Raw genomic sequence first — 24,823 nt, forward strand, 5'->3', positions numbered from 1 at the left:
TTTCTGGGCATGCTTAGTAGAGCAAGCAGGATCCTGTCTATCAGCATGTCACCGTTCACATGCGTTTGCGTGCAGTATAGTTAGGATCCAGGGAAAAACAGTATTTGGACGCAACTCAAAAACGCTACAAGTAGCGTTTTTGAAAAAAGTTAAAAAAATGCAAGTCACTGGATCCTCACTATAACACACGCAAATGCATGTGAACGTATGTTGACGCGAGTCCATTGCAAATGCATTGAAATGAAAACGCATTTGCACTGGATCCGTTTTTGCGTTAAAAAAACGTTCATGACGCATGTTAAAAAAACGTAGTGTGAAAGCAGCCTTAGCTGTACTACTGGCAATACTTTGTTTGGCCTGAAGAAGAAGTAGGGATTCACTTCGAAACACATTGAATAAACCACCTTCATCCAAATCCAGCTTGTTCGCTTTGATCATCTGCAGCCAGTAGCACAGAGATATCACAATTTTCATGTGGTTTATGCAAGTTATCTGACCTTATGGTCTGTGACTTCTGCAGCAGCTGTAATGATAAAACACTGAATATATTGATACAGCAAAATACAGCCCAGTAAGTGACACATTATTAGAATCAGGATCTATGCCACTATATCATGGTACTCTCTGATTACATAACAAAAACCTGCTGACACATTCCTTTTAAAAGTAGCACTCTGATTCCAGGACTTCTACTTGCTAGCCGGAGATACTCTCCTGATGATTGACAGTTTGGGCCAGTGACATGGTCACCCACTGCTGGCCCAGATGGCAGCTTTGCTTTTGCAGCATGGAGTCTGAAGATGGTGTGCTCCAGCGATCCAGACAGCTTTAGAGCAGAACTCAAGCAAAGAGCTTCCAAGCGTGTTCTCCTTGCCTAGGAAACTGTAACAATGCACTAGTTATATAACCAATAAACCATAAGCTATAAAATGAACAATCCATCCTTTCTTGCTTTTTTACAAGAACTTTTTTTTTACGTATTGAACAAGATGAGAGATGACCACAATAAGGAGTGCTTTAGTGAACCATGTTTTTAGCCCAATCATAGGCCCATCTCCTGACAGTTGTTTTGGAGTGATTGCCCTTCATTAGTGTAGAGGTAGGCTAGGCTAGTAGGTAGATTGGGACACTTCAAAGTAATATTGGTGCAAAAATGAACCCATATTATGTTCATGTAACACAGATCTAATAAATGCGATAACATGAACTGAAACTCATCTTAGGCCGCGCTCACATCAGCGGTATTTTGCCGCAAAACCGGATCCATCATAAATGCACATTAGTTCCATTCATTTACAATTGAACCGCAGCAAGATGCGGTGACATGCGGTTGCGTGCGGCATAGACAATCGCATGTCACCGCATCTTGCCACGAGTCCATTGTAAATTAATGGAACTGAAACACATTTATGACGGAACCGGTTTTGCGGCAAAATACCGCTGATGTGAGCGCGGCCTTAAACGACATGGAAAAGGGTGGAGCCCTAATGAATATTTGCAAGAAGCCATTTTATATTAAATTTAGGTGAGTTAGACTATGAGCGGAAGAAAGTAATATGGTAGAATACATTTCAATAGAAATAATTAGTATCTAACAAGGGCTTTAACAACTTGGGATATGGGAAAGCTGATTCTGCTGATTAATTTTCCAATTATTCTGATCAGTTACGGTATACCAGTGTGTAATGCAGCACGCGTACATCTGTACGACACATTCAATAAATATATTTTAGGTGTATTTTTATCCTACTCTTTAACCACTGTGTTTCTATGGTGACATTGCCTCTGTACCAACGTCTCCGCAAACAATTTCCCTCATGTTTTAATCTCGCACATTATTTTTCTCACGTCTAAAAATAAACAACGGAAATCATCATATATGATATATTATTTATTAGACAGACATAAGTATACACTCCTTCCCTGACTCCTCGCATGTAAATATACATCATGGCTGGGGTCCAGGGTTCTTGGTTTATGCAGGAATTCATTAATAGCAATGAGCTTCTGTTGGTCGTCACCTCAGGTGCATTGCTATGGTACCAAGTGTAAACCCTCAGGCGAATATCACACAGACTACAGAAATACTTGTGTTCTGTAACGAATGCTGAGATGATCAGTGCTTTTTTGTTCTATTGTAACCCAAAGGGACGGTGACTTATGTTTTCTGCTGTAGTAGCAGGGCTAGATTTGTAATATAACTGGCTTATCTGTGCATTGGGATAACTATCTAATTTAAAGGATTTTTCCTACTAGTGTGGCTCATTGACTGAAAATGTCAGAACTGATTAGTTTTATTGGTATGAAAATGGTAAAAGGTTCAAACATCCATAAAGGTGTGGGAAAATAATTCAAGTGATTGTCTCTTTTAAAGTGTTATTGTACTATAGGGTTACAGAGGCCTAAAATAAAATAACAAACCGAGCTTTTACCCTCCTTGGGTAAAGTTCTGTGCCTTTGATGCTCCCAGTGAGGGAGAATTTAAAGCAATTGTTCCCTTTAAAATGTTTTTGAACCAGTTAGTTGAAGAGTTCTACAAAAAGGCCTAAAATATCACAGAGCTATTACTCACCTGGTCTGGATCCAGGTCAGCATCTCTCCAGATACTTTGATATTTGTGGATTGACTGTAGGGATGGATAAAGGGAAGCCAGGGCCCAAGAGGTTTAGAGTATGTGACGTCCCTCCCAGAATGTTACATGATGTTTTTTTGGATGCTATGTGGTAGGTCATGTAAAGAACACACAGGTTGTCTGGTGCATGTCTGCAGACGTAAGGAGTAGTAAAGGGTAGAGATGAGCGAATCCGAAGTTCGAGGTTCAAGGTTTGGGTTTGGAAACCAACTACCAAATAAAAGTTTGAGTTCGAAGTTGGAGTGAGTTAGGAGTACAAACCACTCAACCGTGCAGTGCTGTGCTTGGGTATGAGTGATGCTCAGCCATGTGCCAGCTGCTTGCAGTGTTTGAACGGCTTGCACTTGGGCTAAAATCAGCATGATCAGATATAGTGCACACACACACACACTCAAAAAATATAAATTGAAAACCCCCACCCACTCTCCCCCGAAATTTTCTGCTTATGGCTGACAGCATGTGGGTGGAGTCATTAATTGCATACTCCATTACATACTTCCACTGAGGTTCGGATCAAGTTGGGGTCACAACCCAAACTTTTTTAAGGTTCGACTGTACCTACCAAACCGAACTTCCAAAGGTTCGCTCATCTCTAGTAACTAATTGTGTTCAGATAATGCTTACCGAATACCGAGTACTCTTCAAGTATTTGTCAAGAAAAATGCTCAGGTTCCCCAATGACTTGCATTAGGTTCATTATTTATAACCGAAACCGAAATAGTACTTTGTGATTCGTTACGAATAATCCGAACACGAATAGTTACTATTGACTCATCATTAGTAAAGAGACATTTTTTTCCCTTGTGTACAGTGGTATCCATAACAATAGAGTATTCTATATAATGCAAGATGGCCATATACATAACAAAAGCGGATGCTATGTAATAAAGTACAGCGCTATAAATAAAATCAGAGAATGTTGTGTAATGAGAGACAACTGTATTAGTGATGAGCTAATAGTAACTATTCGTGTTTGGATAATGCTTACCGAATACCGGGTACTATTTCACTATTTGTCACTACAAGAAAAATGCTTGGCTCCCCTATTGACTTGCATTAGTTTCGTTATTCATGACAAATACTGGAATAGTACCTTGGGATTCGTTACGAATAATCCGAACACAAATAGTTACCATTCGCCCATCACTAATTGTTATACATACCAAAAAGGAATGCTATGCAATCAGAGAGCTGTTTATATTAGAGGGAGTTATGTGATAAGGGAAAGCTCTATAGATCAGAACAAAGGATTAATATAATAAGAGAAGGATTAATATAATAAGAGAAGGCACTATACATTACAAGAGAGGATGCTATGCAATAAGTGACTATGCTACATTATAACATACTGAATGTTGTGTATTAAAAGACAACTCCAAACAAAACAAAAGGGATGCTATTTAATAAGGGAAAGTGCTATACATAACAAGAAAGGATGCTTAATACTAAGGGATGGCACTGTATATCACAAGAGAACAAACTATGTAATAAAGGACAGCGATATACATAACAAGAGAAGGCTATATATATATATATATATATATATATATATATAGGGAAGACGCTATACATTCTTAGGCCTCTGCCACACTCACGTGAAATTCACGCACGTGCCGAGAGACACGTATTTCCCCTGCGTGTTGCGTGCAGGTAAGTACGTGTCTCTGGTACATGCGGGACACGTGTGTTCTACGTGTGCTATCCGCGATAGCACACATAGAACCGGTAATTAACGTACTCACCTGGTCCTTCCTGATGTCCGCGCTGCTGTCCGTGGTGCTGATACTCGGTCTCCAGCCCTCCCGTCTCCCCGCTGCTGCTGCTGCCAGGCAGTGAAGTGAATATTCTATGAGATTAATGAGCGGCGGTCGGCAGCAAGAGGCAGCAGCAGCAGAGACAGGAGGGCTGGAGAAGGTGAGTTAATGTTTTGTTTTTTTTTCACTGACGTGTGTTTTCTCCAGCGCGTGTCACACGGGACCGCATCCACACTACACTCGTGTGGTATGGGTGCGGGCCGTGTGACACCCGTGATGCGGGAGAAAACACTGACATGTCAGCGCTTTGAAAAACGCAACGTAAAAAATGACAAACACGGGCCGGCGGCACGGATGTGTGTTGCAGGCCTAAAGCTGGTGTCACACATAACGACGACGACAACGACGTCGCTGCTACGTCACCATTTTCTGTGACGTTGCAGCGACGTCCCGTCGCTGTCGCTGTGTGTGACATCCAGCAACGACCTGGCCCCTGCTGTGAGGTCGCCGGTCGTTGCTGAATGTCCAGCTTCATTTTTTGGTCGTCACTCTCCCGCTGTGACACACACATCGCTGTGTGTGACAGCGAGAGAGCGACGAAATGAAGCGATCAGGAGCCGGCACTGGCAGCTGCGGTAAGCTGTAACCAGCGTAAACATCGGGTAACCAAGGGAAGACCTTTCCCTGGTTACCCGATGTTTACGCTGGTTACCAGCCTCCGCTCTTGCTGCCAGCGCCGGCTCCTGCACTGTGCACATGTGGCTGCAGTACGCATCGGGTAATTAACCCGATGTATACTGTAGCAAGGAGAGCAAGGAGCCAGCGCTAAGCAGTGTGCGCGGCTCCCTGCTCTCTGCACTGTGACATGTAGCTGCAGCACACATCGGGTTAATTAACCCGATGTGTGCTGCAGGAGAGCAAGGAGCCAGCGCTAAGCGCGGCTCCCTGCTCTCTGAACTGTGACATGTAGCTGCAGCACACATCGGGTTAATTAACCCGATGTGTGCTGCAGGAGAGCAAAGAGCCAGCGCTAAGCGCGGCTCCCTGCTCTCTGAACATGTAGCACAGCGACCTTATGATCGCTGCTTCTGCTGTGTTTGACAGCTAAGCAGCGATCATAACAGCGACTTACAAGGTCGCTGTTACGTCACCGAAAATGGTGACGTAACAGCGACGTCGTTGTCGCTGTCGTTTAGTGTGACACCAGCTTAAGGGAGTTTTTTAATTGTGAATTCGTGTTCTTAAGATGTAATCTTTCAGTGTAAACAGCCTGCTAGTCATCTAATGAGGAAGAAAAATGCTCATTCATTGTGATAAATTGTCTTTTGGTAGTGCATCATCTTGTTAAAACAGGACTCAAGGTCCTGAAAACCATGGCAGCCTATGTGCAATCAGTGATCCAATATACCTCACTCATGGCACACTGTTTACTGCAAGCTGTGTAAACAGGGTACTAAATGACTAACGATTGGTAAAGGTGTGCTGATCAGCAGGCATTTAGTGCTGCCATTCGTCCCATAGAAAATTAACTTTTATACAGTGTAGATACTGATTAATTATTTACACCCAGCAACTTATTGCTGACGTCTCCTCTGATTAGAGTTATTGTTTTTGTTTCTTCTCCATCTTATCAAACGTTCATTTTGAAATCATAAGCCATCAACTGGTCACTGCAGAGTTCTCACTGATCACCGTGCCCCTAAAAATAAAAAGGTCACACGTATAAAATGAAAATGTCATATATGCAGTATATCACAAAAGTGACTACACCCCTCCCATTTTTGTAAATATTTTATTACATCTTTTCATGGAACAAAAATGAAGATATTACACTTTGATACAATGTAATGTAGTCGGTGTCCTGCTTGTATAACATTGTAAATTTGATGTGACCTCTAAATAACTCAGCACACAGCCATTACTGTCAAAACCAATGGCAACAAAGGTGAGTATACCCCTAAGTTAAAATGGCCAAATTGTGCCCAAAGTGTCAATATTTTGTGGGACCACCATTATTTTAAAGCACTACCTGGGCATAGTGTTCACTAGAGCTTCACAGGAGCCACTGTAACTCTCTTCCACTCCTCCATGATGACATCATAGAGCTGGTGGATATTAGAGACCTTGTGCCCCTCCACCTTCTGTTTGAGGATACATCATAGATGCTCAATAGGATTTAGGCATAGACCCATACTTGGCCAGTCTAGCACCTTTACCCTCAGTTTCTTTAGCAAGGCAGTGGTCATCTTGGAGGTGTATTTGGAGTCATAATCATGTTGGAATACTGCCCTGCCTCCTCGTTTCCATAGGGAGGGAATAATTGTCTGCTTCAGTATGTCACAATATACGAGGGGCTGCTGATAAGTCTTTTGCTTTACCCAGAAAGAAACGAGATAGGATGATGAAACTTTATATTTATTCCACATACTTTCTACTGATGTCAACACACTTCTTACATCGGTATTCCAAGTTCTGTAAGCCTAGCAAAAAAAAGGATTTTGGTTGTGCCTAAAACCAGGCATCTGTAGCAGCCATGGCATCAGAAATGGTGTAAAATTTGGTAACCTTGAGGTTTTTCTTCAGGTTTGTAAACACATGATAGTCGGAGGGCACAAGATCTGGTGAATAAGGTGGATGGTCAAACAGCTGGAAGCCTAGCTCTGCCATTTTTGCCACAATCGCTTGTGCAGTGTAAGCGGAGGTGTTGTCTTGCAGGAACAAGATTCCTTTGGACAGCTTGCCGCGCCTTTTGGCTTTCAATTGGTCCAAAAGTTCAATGTAATACCTTGCATTGATGGTGGAACACTTTTAAAGGTAGTCCACTAGCAGCATGCCCACCTTATCCCAGAACACAGACACCATCAACTTAGTGGCTAATTTTTGCACCCTGAACTTCTCTGAATGAGGGAAAACCATTGTGTCTCCACTCTTTTGACTGATTCTTGTTTTCAGGGTCATACAGATAGTGACCAGTTGATCTAGGAAGTTCTTATCAGTTTGGAAACGCTGACAAATGAATCGGCAAGTTTTCACTCGCATGCTTTTCTGATCTGTTGTCAAACATTTTGGGACCCACTTTGCAGATAGCTTCCTCATGTCCAAATGTTCATGGATAATGACACAAACACGTTTACGGGAAATCCCCATGATGTCTGCTATTGCTTTAGCTAAAATTTGTCGATTCTCCAGTATGAGTTTGTGCACAGCATCGACGATGTCCGGAACAACAAATACTCTCGGTCATCCAGGACGTTCCTCATCATTGGTGCTGAAGTGGCCCATTTTAAATTTGGCAACCCAGTTCTTAACTGTGGAATATGAAGGGCATTGATCTCCCAATGTCTGCGACATATCACCATGAATATCACCTCCATTGCAGAAACAAGAATTTTATCACTCCTCTGCTCTCAGTTGCTGTGAATATCGCATTAGACTCCGCCATTTTGTTTTCCCACGTGCAATGAACACTGTTGCCGTAAGCAAAAAACGCAAAATTTTATAAAGCTATATTAGACACATAAGGCTTTCATGTGATGAAACATTCATTACCATAGAAACAAAAAAAGATCACAAAGGCAAAGACTTATCAGTAGCCCCTCGTATGGTTGCCTCAATGGACTATTCCGTACTCATGCTGCCCCAAAGTATGACACTCCCCCTACTCTACTTGACTGTAGGCAAGACACACTTGTGTTTGTACTCCTCACCTTGTTGCAGCCACACATGCTCGATACCCTCTGAACCAAAGTTTATCTTGGACTTATCAGACTAGAAGACATGGTTCCAGTAATCCATGTCCTTAGTCTGCTTGTCTTCAACAAACTGTTTGAGGGCTGTCTTGTGCATCATCTTTAGAAGAGGCTTCTGGGACGACAGCTATGCAATCCAATTTGATGCAGTGTGCAGCATGAGGTCTGAGTACTAACATAATGAAATACAGCAATAATACCTAAAATATAACTTTTATTAATTCCTCTAAAAATAGGGAAGGATCACCTTGCCTATGCATAAAATTAAATTAAATGCAGGGAATAAACCACCTGCTGGAACTCTCCTAACTTCAACGGGAAACCAGCAGACCCTGTGAGGTAGCAGATACACCTAAAATACAGTTGGTGTTATAGCAACAAGAATTAATCAACCGGATGTGTAGTTTGTATAACACAGCTGCTTATTTACACTCCGTTGATATTAGCAGCGTCATCCATCAGATTATTAACCATAAATAGCAAGAAGTCCTATTTAGACCCCAGCTTCCAGTGTGATCAGTGATTTTTTCACAACCGGTTGATGCTGGAAAACAATAACCAGAGATACAGACACCATAGGCTAACCTGATACTCTCTATCAGGGAACAATCTCACCCAAATCCTGGTATCTTGTTTCCCAGAGTGTCAGTGTGTCATCATATTCGGCGTAATCCAAAGAGACCTTCATCAAAAACGGTCACGGTCCTGTATGCACGGGCACGGCATACAGAACTAACGCCGTGACCACCTGATAACCCAGTATAGGTCTACTCCTTTAAGCTCCCCTGATGAATGTCATACAGGAAACGCGTCGGGAGGAGAAGAATCTGGGAGAGGAGAAGTGGGTCTTTTCATAAGGGGTCCTAGACCGTTTTTGATGAAGGTCTCTTTGGATTACGCCGAATATGATGACACACTGACACTCTGGGAAACAAGATACCAGGATTTGGGTGAGATTGTTCCCTGATAGAGAGTATCAGGTTAGCCTATGGTGTCTGTATCTCTGGTTATTGTTTTCCAGCATCAACCGGTTGTGAAAAAATCACTGATCACACTGGTAGCTGGGGTCTAAATAGGACTTATTGCTATTTATGGTTAATAATCTTATGGATGACGCTGCTAATATCAACGAAGTGTAAATAAGCAGCTGTGTTATACAAACTACACATCCGGTTGATTAATTCTTGTTGCTATAACACCAACTGTATTTTAGGTGTATCTACTACCTCACAGGGTCTGCTGGTTTCCCCTTGAAGTTGGGAGAGTTCCAGCAGGTGGTTTATTCCCTGCATTTAATTTAATTTTATGCATAGGCAAGGTGATCCTTCCCTATTTTTAGAGGAATTAATAAAAGTTATATTTTAGGTATTATTGCTGTATTTCAGGATTGTCATATTGATATACCATACCAGTGGCTGTATTATATACTAACATAATGACTTCCCACCCTTTTAAAGGGAACCTGTCAGGTTCCCTATGCCCTACAACCCAGCAGTATTCATGTCTGTAATCCCAAAACCCCCTCCCTGTCCAGCTCTGTATAACTCTGTTCACTAATTTGAATGTTTAAAAAACTACTAATAAACCTCGCTTTCCCTATGCTAATTAGGCCTGCAACTAGTCACAGGGGTGTTTGCTCCCCTGACTAGTCTGCCCTTTTTCCATATTATCCCATCCCAGTGTTCCTGATAACTTGATTTCCATGGGCCGGCGTCAATGCAAGATCCTGGAAATCTAGCAAATGCACAAATCTCATTTTAGCTGCGTTAGTGCACCATTTAAAGCAGGATGTATGTTTCCCGGCTTCACTAAGAGCAGTACACATGGGCGGAAGTCCAGAAGACATGTCCATGATAAATTATCAGTCCTGTGGATGTCCTGTTTTTCAAAAAACTCCTTCAATAATATAGAACTCTACACCTATTCAGATTATAAAGAACAAAACAATACGGAAGATGAATATTCACTTTAATGATCCACCGTTTCTTGTTTATAGTTTTGTGTGTGGTGTCACTATAATATTAAATGACAAAATACTAAAATGATATAGGAAAAATACTGTTGTAGCACTTAAATCACAAATATTAGACCAGAAATTGGTCTTAATGGCCAAGTGTTAAAAATATGTCAATTCAACATTTACATGGTCTACACAAATCATTAATAAATTATATTTCCTTGACAGATGCTTCACATGAGCCTCAATTTGTTCTCAGTACCCTAATTTCAAAGTAATGTATTCCAATGGATGGCGTATCATTATCTGGAATACCTGCTGGCTTCCTGCATGCAGGACATCCGCTCTAGAAGTTATCGCCATTGCTTTTATTCATATTTGAGTAAAAACAACAATTAGATAATGCTAAATCTGATATGTACCTGTTTTGGCCTGAAATTCATGATGGAATAGTTCAAGCATTGAACCATACAAGCAAGACAAACAAAATTTATAAAAAATAGTTATAGGATAGAGAACACATGAAAACACAACAATTACATTTTATGTCACTTTTATATTGCCTAAAATAAATAAACAACGTATGGTTTGGAGTTGTACTGTTGAAAAAGTGCTCCTTAGACATTGCGGAGAAATAGCCAAACCACTGATTCAATGGCCAAATCAAAGTAAAGCTGAGCTTTTAGAGTATCTGAAATGAAGACCAGAAGGGTCTAGCTACCCAACATTATGGAACCCCATAATCATAATAATGTGAGTATGACCATTGGTATATTCCCTCATAGTCTCTTCATTGTGTAGTCCATGTGGTTTCCACACCAATCTTCAGCTCTATGTATGTCCAAGACAAAAGCGGGACTCATCATTGAAAGTACAGTCCTTCATTTTAGCATCCAATGCCATCTTTGCATAGCACCATGATAGTCTTTTAGAACAGTGGCATAAGGTTAATAGGCATGTGTGCAAGAGGTCATCATGAACATCACATCCTCTTTAACAATGAGACCCGCTGTTGTCTTGGACACAGTGGTAGCTGGAGATTGATCTATTGATCTGGAGACCATAAGGGTAGTACCATGAAGAAGCCTTCATGAGGGAACAAAACCCCTGTTTTTACTCTTCAAATTATGGCGTGAACTAGCATAATTTATGGTAGTTGGACCCCTCTAGTTTTCATTTAAGTTAATTTAACATCAAACTGTTAGTGTACCTGGAATGAAGAGTAAAGAGATCTGGATATAATCCATTATGCCTTCCCATACCATAATTCTGAGAGTAGGACTAGTGCGATGTTCCCTCATGAAAGCTGCTTCATAGCATTGCCCATGTGGTCTCCAGACAAATCTTTGGCTATCATTGTATCCAAGACAGTAGTGGGAATCATGGTTGAAGAGGATAGACCTCCATTGCTCCATTCCAGCCTCTGGTCTTTATCTGGAGACAATGGGAGTAATGCTATGAAGAGGCATTCGAAGCATTCATAAGGTGAGCGTCACACCAGTCCTTCTCCCAGGACCATGGTGTGGAGCGGCATAATGCAAAGTAGCTTGCCCCTTGGGAGCTTCATGCCAAGTGCACTAACAGCCCAGCTTTACATTGATTTATTTGTAGAACCAGTGGTGTGGCCATTTTTAAATTGTGCCCTAGGCCGCATCTTACTTTTGCTACTGTAAGCAGCCTACATGGCCTAAACATGCTACAATGGACTGCAGAGTCCCGAGATTTGTCTCCAAAAGAGCACATCTGAGATATCTTAGTTGGCAATTACAAAAGGATCTGCCAGCAGTGGATCTTGATAATTTGTGAGCCCAAATGCATTCAACATGGCAGATCATTCCTCAAACAATCATTAATAACCTCAGTAATAACATGTAAGCGTGTATTGCTACACGTGGGGTTCATACTCGATACTGAGTTAATATATTTTGAAAATGTTGTTTTTATTTGTATATCAATTGCATATCATTAACATTTCTATCGATCCTGTGATTTCCATAATTCTACAACCTTTGCTTCTCGGTGTTGCTATCTGATGATGAGGCGTGTAAAATAATATGCTCTTTCATCCAACCCAATATTTGCAGATTAATGTCACTAATAACCAGGAACTTTTTCTGTATTTTTTTTAGCCTTGGCTGGACACAATTGGAAGATAAAGAGTTTCTTGAACTTTACAAGTGTCTCCCACACAATCGATCTTTGACAGGATTATGGTAAGAGAACATGGTCTTTAACGGAGATTACCTTAAAAATTTCCTCGTAAGCCACTAACTGTTGTCTGCAGTATTTAATCAGATCCTGGCCACCTCTGAAGATGTATTATGAATAAAACATTCTGTATCCTGTATAATGCAAGCCTGTGTTTATAATGTGCTTCTGCATGTCAAACAGGCCATTTCAGAATGTTCCCCCTTTCCTTTCACACCTTATGCGGACTTTATGCAGATCATTCATGCAGTACAATAGAGATATTGCCGTGAAACGTATACATACATAATTGATGAAAGACACTTGAACATCCTCCTTTAGAGAAATCCATTCTGCGCAGTGCTTCCTGAATAATAAGATTTATTAGCCTGTCTGCTTTGTATGGAGACCCCGTAGTAAACCAGTCAGTGAATTTTACACTATGTTTTCCGCAGACTCATAATGTGTTTTCTGAAATAGAAGAAACTGATATGGATGCTGCTTTTTCGATCTGGTTGCAAACATGACCTGTGTTTATATTATAGACTGCAGAGACCATCACACCCAACACCTGCAATTCACTAAATACCTCCCCCCTAGTAATACAGTGCTCAAATAAAAACACAAGGCATGATAACTTGATGGATGGGGTCAGCCACAACTTTATTATTTTTTCTCATATAACCAATATAATCTTTTTTTAACCGTAAACTCATACACATCCGGAACCCAAAACGATATGCACCATCGGACTCCTGGAGGGCAAGTCCATCTTCAGCTCTATATTCTCCATACTAATAGGTTTACCGCCAGCTGTGACTTGGTACTTCACTCTATAATATAAAAAAAAATATCAATAAATAAATAACTTCTTGATCACACACCCATTGTAAAGGGAGGAGGGATGGAAGCTTATTCCGCAGGTGCCTTTGAAGTGGCAGAGAAAAACCTGGAGAGCCATATATATTCTTACTAAGTAGCAAATTTAAACAGCAAAGGCGGGAGGAGAAGTGAAGGGGCAAGCCAATAGGCTAATGACCATACAGCACTGTGAAAGAGGGGTTCAAGAAATGATGGGAAAGCCTCTCCTTAATAAAATGATGAATGCACCTTACCCAATTAATTAACCCCCATGTCACCATCAACAGTGAAGGAGGAAAAACAAAAATGGTGGTAAGGAAAAGTAAAACCTATAATAACTCACTCATCCCTTCTACTGTGCAGTCAAGAACCCTCAAGATTAACCCCTGCTGTATAAAACCAGTTTTAGGTCTCATACACACAATAACATATTGAACCCGTAAAAACTATGAGTTCTAGGTGTTGAGGTGAGACTACAATGGGTCTCTTAAGGTCTGACTGCCGTGTCCAAATTATCTAGAATGTTGTGTGTGCACGTGAGGTAGATAATAATTGAATAGACCAATTATGACTCTCTCTCTCATGACTGGTGCCAACAGCTCTACTTCTTTATTTTTCAGACAAAGCTTTTATAGTAAGGGTGTAGACAAAAGTATAGTCCAATCAAGTATCGCAGGTTGGGCTCAGGACGTATAGGAATTTGCATAGCCTCTGTTGGATTGGTCAGTCCAAACTTCATCTGTCTTCTATATGGTATTCATTAGCTGGGCGTTGGACAGGATGCAGCAGACATCTTCAAGATACATGTGCTAGTATATTGTATTAAGGAAACTCACTGAATATGCAATATATATATGTAAATATATATATATATATATGTCACGCTCCCCGTGTCCCAGCACCACTCCTTACCCACTGATCCGGTCCACGTGTCCTCCGGTCACGGCTGCCGCTCCCGCTCTTGCTCTCCTGTGTCCTGCTCCTGGTCTTATGAGTCTGACTCTGAGTATTGGCCTCATGGTTCTGTATAGGACCAGGCCGCGCCCACTCTCCTAGTCTTATAGGCCCAGCACACCTGCAGCAGGAAATGACATGAGGCTGTGCTGGGTATATAAGACTGGCCTTTCCATGTGGGCGGCGCCTGATCAACGTGTCCTGAAGCTTGTCTTTTGAGCTAGGTGCTCAGGTCCCCTTGTGCTGTGTCCTGTTACTGTTTGTCTTTTGCTACCGGGTACCTGTGCCTGTTTCCTGTATTGTCCTAAAGATCTCCGTGACCCTGGTCACCTGGTTATACCCGTCCCGGCCACGCCAGTGCTCCGGCTGCTGTGTACCCTGCCCCCCGGTGGGGTACTCGGTCCAGTGGATCCACCTCCTGGGCCCACCAGTCCTCCCGGCCCTGACAGATTGATCAGGCCATGGATCCCGCTGGAGCACAAACGTCTGAGCTGGCTGAACTACGCCAGGAACTGGTGCAACAGCGTGACACCTTACACCGCATACTGAAGTTCCTGACGTCTGTGGACCACCGGTTGTACACATTACAGACTGCCGCCTCGTCTCAGTCCACGCAGCAAACTGTGTCTGGATCTGAACCTGTTGTCTCCGCAGCCTCGCAACTTCGCCTCGCTGCTCCGCCTCGGTATGCCGGGGACCCCAAGAACTGCCGGGGGTTTTTGAACCAGTGCTCGCTGCACTTCAAATTACTCCCGCACCTCTTCGCTTCCGACCAAGCCAAGATAGCCTTTGTGATGTCCCACCTGGAAGGCGAGGCGTTGGCCTGGATAAATCCGTTGTGGGAGAACGAGGATCCGGTGACGACCGACAGCCGGGAATTCCTTCAGGCTTTTCGAAGTACCTTTGATGAACCGGGACGCACTACCGCGGTTACCTCCTCGCTCCTCCGGCTACGCCAAGGAACCCTGACGGTGGGCCAGTACGCCATCCAGTTTCGCACGCTTGCCTCCGAGCTAGGCTGGAACAACGAGGCATTGACGGCAGCCTTTTGGGAGGGCCTGTCAGGCCGCATTAAGGACGAATTAGCCGGTCGTGATGTTCCCCGTACCTTGGATGCTTTGGTATCACTAGCCACCCGGATTGATCTCCGTTTTCAGGAACGGACCAAGGAGGTATCCCGGGAGAAGCGACCAGTCCGTCACGCTTTTGTCCCGCAGAGGTCTACCGTTCCCCCGCCACTGCCGTTCTGTGATTCTACTACTGAACCAATGCAAATCGACCGACTGAGCCAAGCTGAACAACGCCGAGCAGAGCGACTTGCCCGGGGCCTGTGTTTCTATTGTGGAAGCGGTACACATCTGCTTCGTTCTTGCCCGGAGAGACCAGGTAGATCCCAAGTCCAAGGGATGGTGGGAACCGCCACCCTTGGTACCGGAATCCCTTCAGTCCCGGTTACACAGACTGTCCAGGTCACGACTAGAGTTGAGCGCGGTTCGTGGTTCGTGGTTCTCCAGTTCTAGGTTCGAGTGATTTTTGGGCTGTTCGAGATCGAACTAGAACTCGAGCTTTTTGCTAAAAGCTCGATAGTTCTAGATATGTTCGAGAACGGTTCTAGCAGCAAAAAGCAGGGCTTTTTACAGCTACAGTGTGCAGGAGCCATCGCTGGCAGCCTGCCACAAGCTGGTAACCAAGATAAACATCGGGTATCCAAGCAAAGCGCTTTGGTTAGTAACCCGATGTTTATCTTAGTTACGTGCAGGAAGCCCACACTTTCCCGCTCAGCTCAAGCTCACTCCGCCCCCTCCTGCCTGCGGCATGTACACATACATACACACACACACACACACACACACACACACACACACACATCCCCCCCCCCCCGCTCGGCTTACCTGCGGTGATGAAGTCCCGCCATCCCGACCTCAGCGCTGTCACTGTCCTCCATGGCCGCCGCTTGTCACATCACCTCTCGCTTCCGACCCGAGACTGACTAGCGGTGACGTCACGGACCTCTCGCGATACTTGCTGTGAAGGCGCCGGTCATTGACCTCAGTGACAGGGGCTGTCAGTGTGCTGGAGATCAGCGCAGGTAATGTACCTCGCTGACAGCAGCACTTGTCATCCCCTGCAGTGACCTGGGCTGACCCATTGATGTTAGCTCAGGTCACTGCACTGCTCTCCCAGCCAATGGGGAACATCCTGCTCTTCATTGACTGGGACAGTGTGGATCGTCATGGCAACCCCTTGGATTACAGCAGACCTGGATTTGTTTTTCAATCTAATAAATTGGTTAAAGAGGGAATGTTTTGGGGAGTGTTTTTTCAAATAAAAATGTGTTTGTCGTCTATTTTTTTTTATTACTGACTGGGTTGGTGATGTCGGGTATCTGATAGACGCCTGACCTCACCAACCCCAGGGCTTGATGCCAGGTGACATTACACATCTGGTATTAACCCCATATATTACCCCGTTTGCCACCGCGCCAGGGCGCGGGATGAGCTGGGGCGAAGCACCAGGATTGGCGCATCTAATGGATGCGCCACTTCTGGGGCGGCTGCGGCCTGCTATTTTTAGGCTGGGGAGATTCCAATAACCATGGACCTCCCTAGTCTGAGAATATCAGGCCCCAGCTGTCTGCTTTACCTTGGCTGGTGATCCAATTTTGGGGGACCCCTACGTGTTTTTTTTTTTAATTATTTATTTAATTTAAAATAACAGCGTGGGGTGCCCTCAGTTTTGGATTACCAGCCAAGGTGAGGTTGCCAGCTGTGGTCTGCAGGCTGCAGCCGTCTGCTTTACCCTAGCTGGCTACAAAACTAGGGGGAACCCTACGTCATTTTTTTTTCATTTTTTTGGCTAAATACAAAGCTAAGCACCCCTTAGTGCCACATGAAAGGTACCAAAGGGTGTTCCACTTTTTCTCCATTTTTTTCTCCACTTTTTCTCCACTTTTTCTCCACTTTTTCTCCATTTTTTTCTCCACTTATTCTCCACTTTTTCTCCTCTTCTTCTCCACTTTTTCTCCACTTTTTCTCCTCTTATTCTCCACTTTTTCTCCACTTTTTCTCCACTTTTTCTCCTCTTATGCTCCACTTTTTCTCCACTTTTTCTCCACTTTTTTCTCCACTTTTTCTCCTCTTATGCTCCACTTTTTCTCCACTTTTTCTCCTCTTAATCTCCACTTTTTCTCCACTTTTTCTCCACTTTTTCTCCACTTTTTCTCCTCTTATGCTCCACTTTTTCTCCTCTTATGCTCCACTTTTTCTCCACTTTTTTCTCCACTTTTTCTCCTCTTATGCTCCACTTTTTCTCCACTTTTTTCTCCACTTTTTCTCCTCTTATGCTCCACTTTTTCTCCACTTTTTCTCCACTTTTTCTCCACTTTTTCTCCTCTTATGCTCCACTTTTTCTCCACTTTTTTCTCCACTTTTTCTCCTCTTATGCTCCACTTTTTCTCCACTTTTTTCTCCACTTTTTCTCCTCTTATGCTCCACTTTTTCTCCACTTTTTCTCCACTTTTTCTCCACTTTTTCTCCTCTTATGCTCCACCTTTTCTCCACTTTTTCTCCACTTTTTCTCCACTTTTTTCTCCACTTTTTCTCCTCTTATGCTCCACTTTTTCTCCACTTTTTCTCCACTTTTTCTCCACTTTTTTCTCCACTTTTTTCTCCACTTTTTCTCCACTTTTTCTCCTCTTATGCTCCACTTTTTCTCCACTTTTTCTCCACTTTTTCTCCACTTTTTTCTCCACTTTTTCTCCACTTTTTCTCCACTTTTTTCTCCACTTTTTCTCCTCTTATGCTCCACTTTTTCTCCACTTTTTTCTCCACTTTTTCTCCACTTTTTCTCCTCTTATGCTCCACTTTTTCTCCACTTTTTCTCCACTTTTTCTCCACTTTTTTCTCCACTTTTTCTCCTCTTATGCTCCACTTTTTCTCCACTTTTTCTCCACTTTTTCTCCACTTTTTTCTCCACTTTTTTCTCCACTTTTTCTCCACTTTTTCTCCTCTTATGCTCCACTTTTTCTCCACTTTTTCTCCACTTTTTCTCCACTTTTTCTCCACTTTTTTCTCCACTTTTTCTCCTCTTATGCTCCACTTTTTCTCCACTTTTTCTCCACTTTTTCTCCACTTTTTTCTCCACTTTTTTCTCCACTTTTTCTCTACTTTTTCTCCTCTTATGCTCCACTTTTTCTCCACTTTTTCTCCACTTTTTCTCCACTTTTTCTCCACTTTTTCTCCACTTTTTTCTCCACTTTTTTCTCCACTTTTTGTCCACTTTTTCTCCTCTTATGCTCCACTTTTTCTCCACTTTTTCTCCACTTTTTCTCCGTTCTTTTTCTATGGTCAGTCTACCCATTAGCTCTGCCATGCATACTGTAGCTCTACACCTACTGCACATGTTACTTTATGATTGACATCTCTTTCGTACCAGAGCTGTCTAAGCCTACTCTGACCCCATATTTGTCATTACTATATTGTCCTTGTACTGTATTATGACATTTGTATCATGTGTTTCATTTCTTGCTGTGTTGCAATTTTTTTGCTGCATCCCAATTGTACCTCTACATTGTTCGAGTTTATGTTATTGTTCTCTCACTCTTATGTGATACTGATTATTGTCATTTTTCATGATTACATGCAGATAAGTCCAATCTGACGAAGGCTCAGGCCGAAACGTCATTTGTAACTTGTTTTGGACAAAAACATATATGCTTATGAAAAAAAAAATTTCTTAATACGGACCAATAAAGAGTGATTTTGCATTACTATCCATTGTGACTTACTGACTTAGTCTGGGAGATATAGAGTGCCGAGGTTACTCACTAATTTTATCTATTATTACCTCTGAGCACCTATATACCAGTGAGCAGAGCTTCCTCTACAGTAGTTCTCCTGATTAGGCATGCCCTTACCTCATGAGCAGGGCATTGCAGCTTTGGTAGCAACCATTACGACATGGACTCTGCTGCTGTGGACCCGGGGAGAGTGAGTGCAGATTCATTGCACCCACACTCCTCACATGAAGGGTCCGCACTCCTAGAAAATGGGGGATACGTTCCCTGAGTGTCTCCCCCCCATATTCTAGACGGTCCAGAGTCGTCGTGGGACCCCTTTATTTTTTTTCTTACAATAAATTGGTGAAAGAGGAAATGTTTTGGGGACTGTTTTTTCAAATAAATTTCTTTTGTCGATTTTTTGTTTTTGTTAGTACTGACAGTTTATGATGTTGGGTATCTAATAGACGCCATGACATCACAAACTGCTGGGCTTGATCTCAGGTGACTTTACAGCTAGTATCAACCCAATTTATTACCCCGTTTGCCACTGCACCAGGGCACGGGATGAGCTGGGGTGAAGCGCCAGGATTGGCGCATCTAGTGGATGCGCCACGTCTGGGGTGCCTGCGGCCTGCTATTTTTAGGCTGTGAAGGCCCAATAACTATGGACCTTCCCACCCTGAGAATACCAGACCACAGCTGTCCGCTTTACCTTGGCTGGTGATCCAATTTGGGGGGGACCCTACTTTTATTGTGTAATTATTAATATTTATAAAATAATTATAAAAAAGAGCCTGAGGGGACCTCCACATTGGATCCCCAACCACGGTAAAGCTGCCAGCTGTGGTTTTCAGGCTAGCTGGCTATCAAAAATGGGGGGACCCAACGTAATTTTTTTTTTTTAACTATTTTTTAAATAGAAAAAATTAATGGGCTTCCCTGTATTTTGATTGCCAACCAAGGTAACGGCAGGCAGATGGGGGTGGCAACCCATAGCTGTCTGCTTTATCTGCGCTGAGAATCAAAAATACCGCGGAGCGCTACGTCATTTTTTTAAAGATTTATTTTTACAGCACTGTGATGTCCAGCAATCAAAATACAGGGAAGCCCATTTTATTTTTAGTTATTTAAATAAATAATTAAAAAAAATATATATGGGCTCCCGCTGCATTTTTTGTATTGCTAGCTAAGGGTAATCCAAGCAGCTACTGGCTGCTAACCCCCACTGCTTGGTGTTACCTTCACTGGCAATGGAAAATCCAGGGAAGCATTTTTTATTTTTTTTGCCAAAAAACTACAAAAAAAGGACGTGAGCTTCGCCATATTTTTGTATGCTAGCCAGGTATAGCAGGCAGGTGCTGGAAGAGTTGGATACAGCGCCAGAAGATGGCGCTTCTATGAAAGTGCCATTTTTTGAGCCGGCTGCAGACTGCAATTCGCAGCAGTGGGGCCCAGAAAGCTCAGGCCAACCGGTGGTGCGGATTCCAATCCCCAGCTGCCTAGTTGCACCTGGCTGGACACAAAAATGGGGCAAAGCCTACGTCATTTGTTTTCTAATTATTTCATGAAATTCATGAAATAATATAAAAAGGGCTTCCCTTTATTTTTGGTTCCCAGCCGGGTACAAATAGGCAACTGGGGGTTGGGGGCAGCCGTACCTGCCTGCTGTACCTGGCTAGCATACAAAAATATGGCGAAGCCCACATAATTTTTTCAGGGGGCAAAAAACTTCTGCATACAGTCCTGGATGGAGTATGCTGAGCCTTGTAGTTCTGCAGCTGCTGTCTGTCTGTATGGAGAAGAGCAGACAGCAGCTGCAGAACTACAAGGCTCAGCATACTCCATCCAGGACTGTATGCAGAAGTTTTTTGCCCACCAAAAAAATGACGTGGGCTTCGCCATATTTTTGTATGCTAGCCAGGTACAGCAGGCAGCCACGGGCTGCCTCCAACCCCCAGTTGCCTATTTGTACCCGGCTGGGAACCAAAAATATAGGGAAGCCCGTTTTTTTTTAATTATTTCACTTATTTCATGAAATAATTAAAAAACAAATGACGTGGGCTTCGCCCTATTTTTGTGTCCAGCCGGGTACAACTAGGCAGCTGGGGATTGGAATCCGCAGCACAGGTTAGCCCGAGGTTTGTGGGCGCCTCTGCTGCGGATTTCAGTCCGCAGCCGTCCCAGAAAATGGCGCTCTCATAGAAGCGCCATCATCTGGCGCTGTATCCAACTCTTCCAACAGCCCTGGAGCCGGGTGGCTTGTTGGGTAATCATGAGTTAATACTGGCTTTGTTTTACCAGCCAGTATTAAGCCAGAGATTCTTAATGTCAGGCACGTTTGACCCGGCCATTAAGAATCTCCAATAAAGGGTAAAAAAAAAGACACCACACAGAGAAAAAATACTTTAATAGAAATAAATACACAGACACATTAGAGACTCCATCTTTATTACCCCCTGTCAGCCCTCCACGACCCTGCTCTTCTGTCTGCTTTCTTTCTAGTGTAGTAGTAGTGACGATTGTAGTGAGGGGCATCACTTGGGGCTGGGGAACCTCCATCCTCACTACAATGCTCACTACAATCGTGCAGCCTTCACTCTGTGAGTGATCAGTGCTGGCTGCTAGCGGTAACGCTGACAGACGCGTTACCATAGCAACGGTGCTCTCGGAGCCGCGGTTAGCGGTGACGTCACCGCTAACTGCGTTGCTATGGCAACGGTGATCTCCGTTAATGACCGGCTGTGTCAGCCGGTCCCTAACGGAACGGGGAGTCGACCGTGTGCTAGAGCATGTCGCCGGTACACGGCGATACACATATGTGCACCGTGTACCGGAGAGATGCACTCGCAGGTCCTACATGACGTGTCATAGTCATGTGACCAGTCTGTAGCCAATGAGATAATAGCCACGTGACTGGTCACATGGCTATTTTGACGTCACGATAGGTCCTGCTTCTCTGCTGGCAGTGCAGGTCACCGGGAGGATTCAGCGATCATCGGATGGAATAGCGGCAGGAGACAGAGTGCAGAAGGGATCGCGAGGACCGGTAAGTGTTATGGCAATGTTTATTAACTGTTTGTGTACATTTATCATGCATTTTTATGTGTTTGTGATTGCCTCCCATTATAGCCTATACGTTCGAGTTCGGTTCGTCGAACGTTCGACGAACCGAACTCGAACGGGACCCCCGTTCGGCGAACCGACCTCGAGCCGAACCGCGACCGGTTCGCTCATCTCTAGTCACGACTGAGAAGACCCAGTTCACGGCAGAGGCTCACATTGATTCGGGAGCAGCGGGTAATTTCATCCTACAAGCTACCGTGGACCGTTATCGGATACCGGTCATCCCGCTTGCAAAACCCCTCTGGTTCGCCTCCGTGGACGGAAAACCACTATACGAACCTGTCCGGTACACCACCGAACCCGTGAGCCTCTGTATTGGTGCCCTGCACACTGAGACTATTGCGTTATACGTCATCCCGAGAATGACTCCTGCGCTCCTGCTGGGTCTGCCCTGGCTACAACTCCATGACCCTGACATCAGTTGGCGCTCTGGCGCAATCTCTCGCTGGAGTCCCTCGTGCCATGATAACTGTCTACAGCCCGTTCCTCAGCCCCTGGCACCTGACCCTATCATGTCACAAGAAGAGGAGAAAATGACGCAGTCCAGCGATGTACCACAGCTCCTGGCACTTGTGCCTGTGGTGCCACCGGAACCAGAAGTGACGACGCACTCCAGCGTCGTTCCACCGTCCCTGACGATTGAGACTCTGATGCCACCGGCTACCGGGGATGAGTCACTGTCCTGTGCCCGGTCCGAGACGCCCGGGCCGGTCATCCACGATGCCAGTCCTGTTTCTGACGGTCCTCCTCTTCCCGTTGCCCCCGTTGCCACTGCTGGTAGATTGGTTAAGCGCCATGCGGCTAAGAAGGCGGTACGGGGTCAGCGGTCCTTCCCCGCCTTTGCGTTGGGTCCCGGTCCGGTGTCTCGATCCGGGGTGCCCCTGGGGTTCTGTGCTCGGAGGGGGGGGCTTAGAGGGGGGGGTACTGTCACGCTCCCCGTGTCCCAGCACCACTCCTTTCCCACTGATCCGGTCCACGTGTCCTCCGGTCACGGCTGCCGCTCCCGCTCTTGCTCTCCTGTGTCCTGCTCCTGGTCTTATGAGTCTGACTCTGAGTATTGGCCTCATGGTTCTGTATAGGACCAGGCCGCGCCCACTCTCCTAGTCTTATAGGCCCAGCACACCTGCAGCAGGAAATGACATGAGGCTGTGCTGGGTATATAAGACTGGCCTTTCCATGTGGGCGGCGCCTGATCAACGTGTCCTGAAGCTTGTCTTTTGAGCTAGGTGCTCAGGTCCCCTTGTGCTGTGTCCTGTTACTGTTTGTCTTTTGCTACCGGGTACCTGTGCCTGTTTCCTGTATTGTCCTAAAGATCTCCGTGACCCTGGTGACCTGGTTATACCCGTCCCGGCCACGCCAGTGCTCCGGCTGCTGTGTACCCTGCCCCCCGGTGGGGTACTCGGTCCAGTGGATCCACCTCCTGGGCCCACCAGTCCTCCCGGCCCTGACAATATATATATATATATATATATATATATATATGTATGTTAGTAAGAAACAAAAGCATTCATAAATATGTGAGTTAGATTACATTAACTAAACTACATACCTAAAGCGGGCTTTACACGCTACGACATCGCTCAAGTGATCTCGTTGGGGTCAATTTGTGACGCACATCCAGTCGCTTTAGCGATGCCGTTGCGTGTGACACCTATGAGCGATTTTGCATCGTCGCAAAAACGTGCAAAATCGCTCATCGGTGACATGGGGGTCCATTCTCAAATATCGTTACTGCAGTAGTAACGAAGTTGTTCCTCGTTCCTGCGGCAGCACACATTGCTCCGTGTGACACTGCAGGAACGAGGAAGCTCTCCTTACCTGCCTCCCGGCCACAATGCGGAAGGAAGGAGGTGGGCAGGATGTTCGTCCCACTCATCTCTGTCCCTCCGCTTCTATTGGGTGGCGGTTTAGTGATGCTGCTGTGACGTCGCTGTGACGCTGAACGAACCGCCCCCTTAGAAAGGAGGCGGTTCGCCGGTCACAGCAACGTCGCAGGGAAGGTAAGTCCGTGTGACTGGTCCGGGCAATGTTGTGCGACACGGGCAGAGATTTTCCTGTGTCGCACAACCGGTGAGGGTGGGTACGCACGCTGGCGATATCGTTACCGATATCGCAGTGTGTAAAGCAGCCTTAAGTCTATGAAATGGATGAATTAAGTATTTTTGGTTACTCAATTCTTATCCTCAACATAGGGAAACTAAATACAGCACTCAAAGAAAGGGGTGAGGAGCATCAACACATTACCATATCTCCAAACTTTTAAAGAACAGAAAGTGCTGTTAGTCACACCCCAAGCCACCCCCATTTGTAGTGAGGGACATGCAGCAGACGCCCTGGATCGTTCATTCATCCATTTATAGTTGTAGCAGCCAGAACTCTCTCATCTTTATGTAGGTTCACTATACGATATCTTGCTTTTTTGTGTCTACAAGTTCATGATCACATGTGTTTGTGTTTCATGCAGGTGCCTGCTCCAAACTGCACAATAAAATTCTTCTCTGATTATTGAATTTTTTTGAAGCTTTTTTTAGCCTTTTCTGAATTATTTGATGTTTTTAAGTGTTTTTTTTTTTATTGTACAGAAAAGATTTGATTCGGCACATAAACAATTACCTGCAATTTTTTACATTCATTTTTTTTAAGCTCCACATAGAAGATTCTAGTGATAAAAAAGAACAAAAATGCAGAATTCAGTAGCCTCTTTAGAGGCACAGTGGGTGAAGTTTTCATGAAATCACATCCACTTTGCTTGGACAGTTAAACACTGCTGATTTTTTGTGCAAACAAAAGCAGCAGAAAAAAATGCAGCATTTACGCTACATGTGA

General features: G+C 44.2%; 2 protein-coding genes across 2 annotated transcripts in view; one reads left to right on the forward strand and one right to left on the reverse strand.

The window, feature by feature from the left end:
* The window catches only part of LOC142297304 (NACHT, LRR and PYD domains-containing protein 3-like), a 131,510-nt gene that overhangs the window by 77,169 nt on the left and 29,518 nt on the right, over nucleotides 1-24,823 (forward strand). The window contains exon 6 of the mRNA XM_075341572.1: nucleotides 12,222-12,305. Within this exon, the coding sequence (XP_075197687.1) occupies nucleotides 12,222-12,305 (84 nt within the window). The remainder of the gene's footprint in view (nucleotides 1-12,221; nucleotides 12,306-24,823) is intronic.
* The window catches only part of BANK1 (B cell scaffold protein with ankyrin repeats 1), a 1,061,267-nt gene continuing 1,049,488 nt past the window's right edge, over nucleotides 13,045-24,823 (reverse strand). The window contains exon 21 of the mRNA XM_075350716.1: nucleotides 13,045-13,112. The gene's annotated coding sequence lies outside the window, so the exon portion shown is untranslated. The remainder of the gene's footprint in view (nucleotides 13,113-24,823) is intronic.

The sequence above is a fragment of the Anomaloglossus baeobatrachus genome, chromosome 1, assembly GCF_048569485.1.
Source record: "Anomaloglossus baeobatrachus isolate aAnoBae1 chromosome 1, aAnoBae1.hap1, whole genome shotgun sequence".
Lineage (NCBI taxonomy): Eukaryota > Metazoa > Chordata > Amphibia > Anura > Aromobatidae > Anomaloglossus > Anomaloglossus baeobatrachus.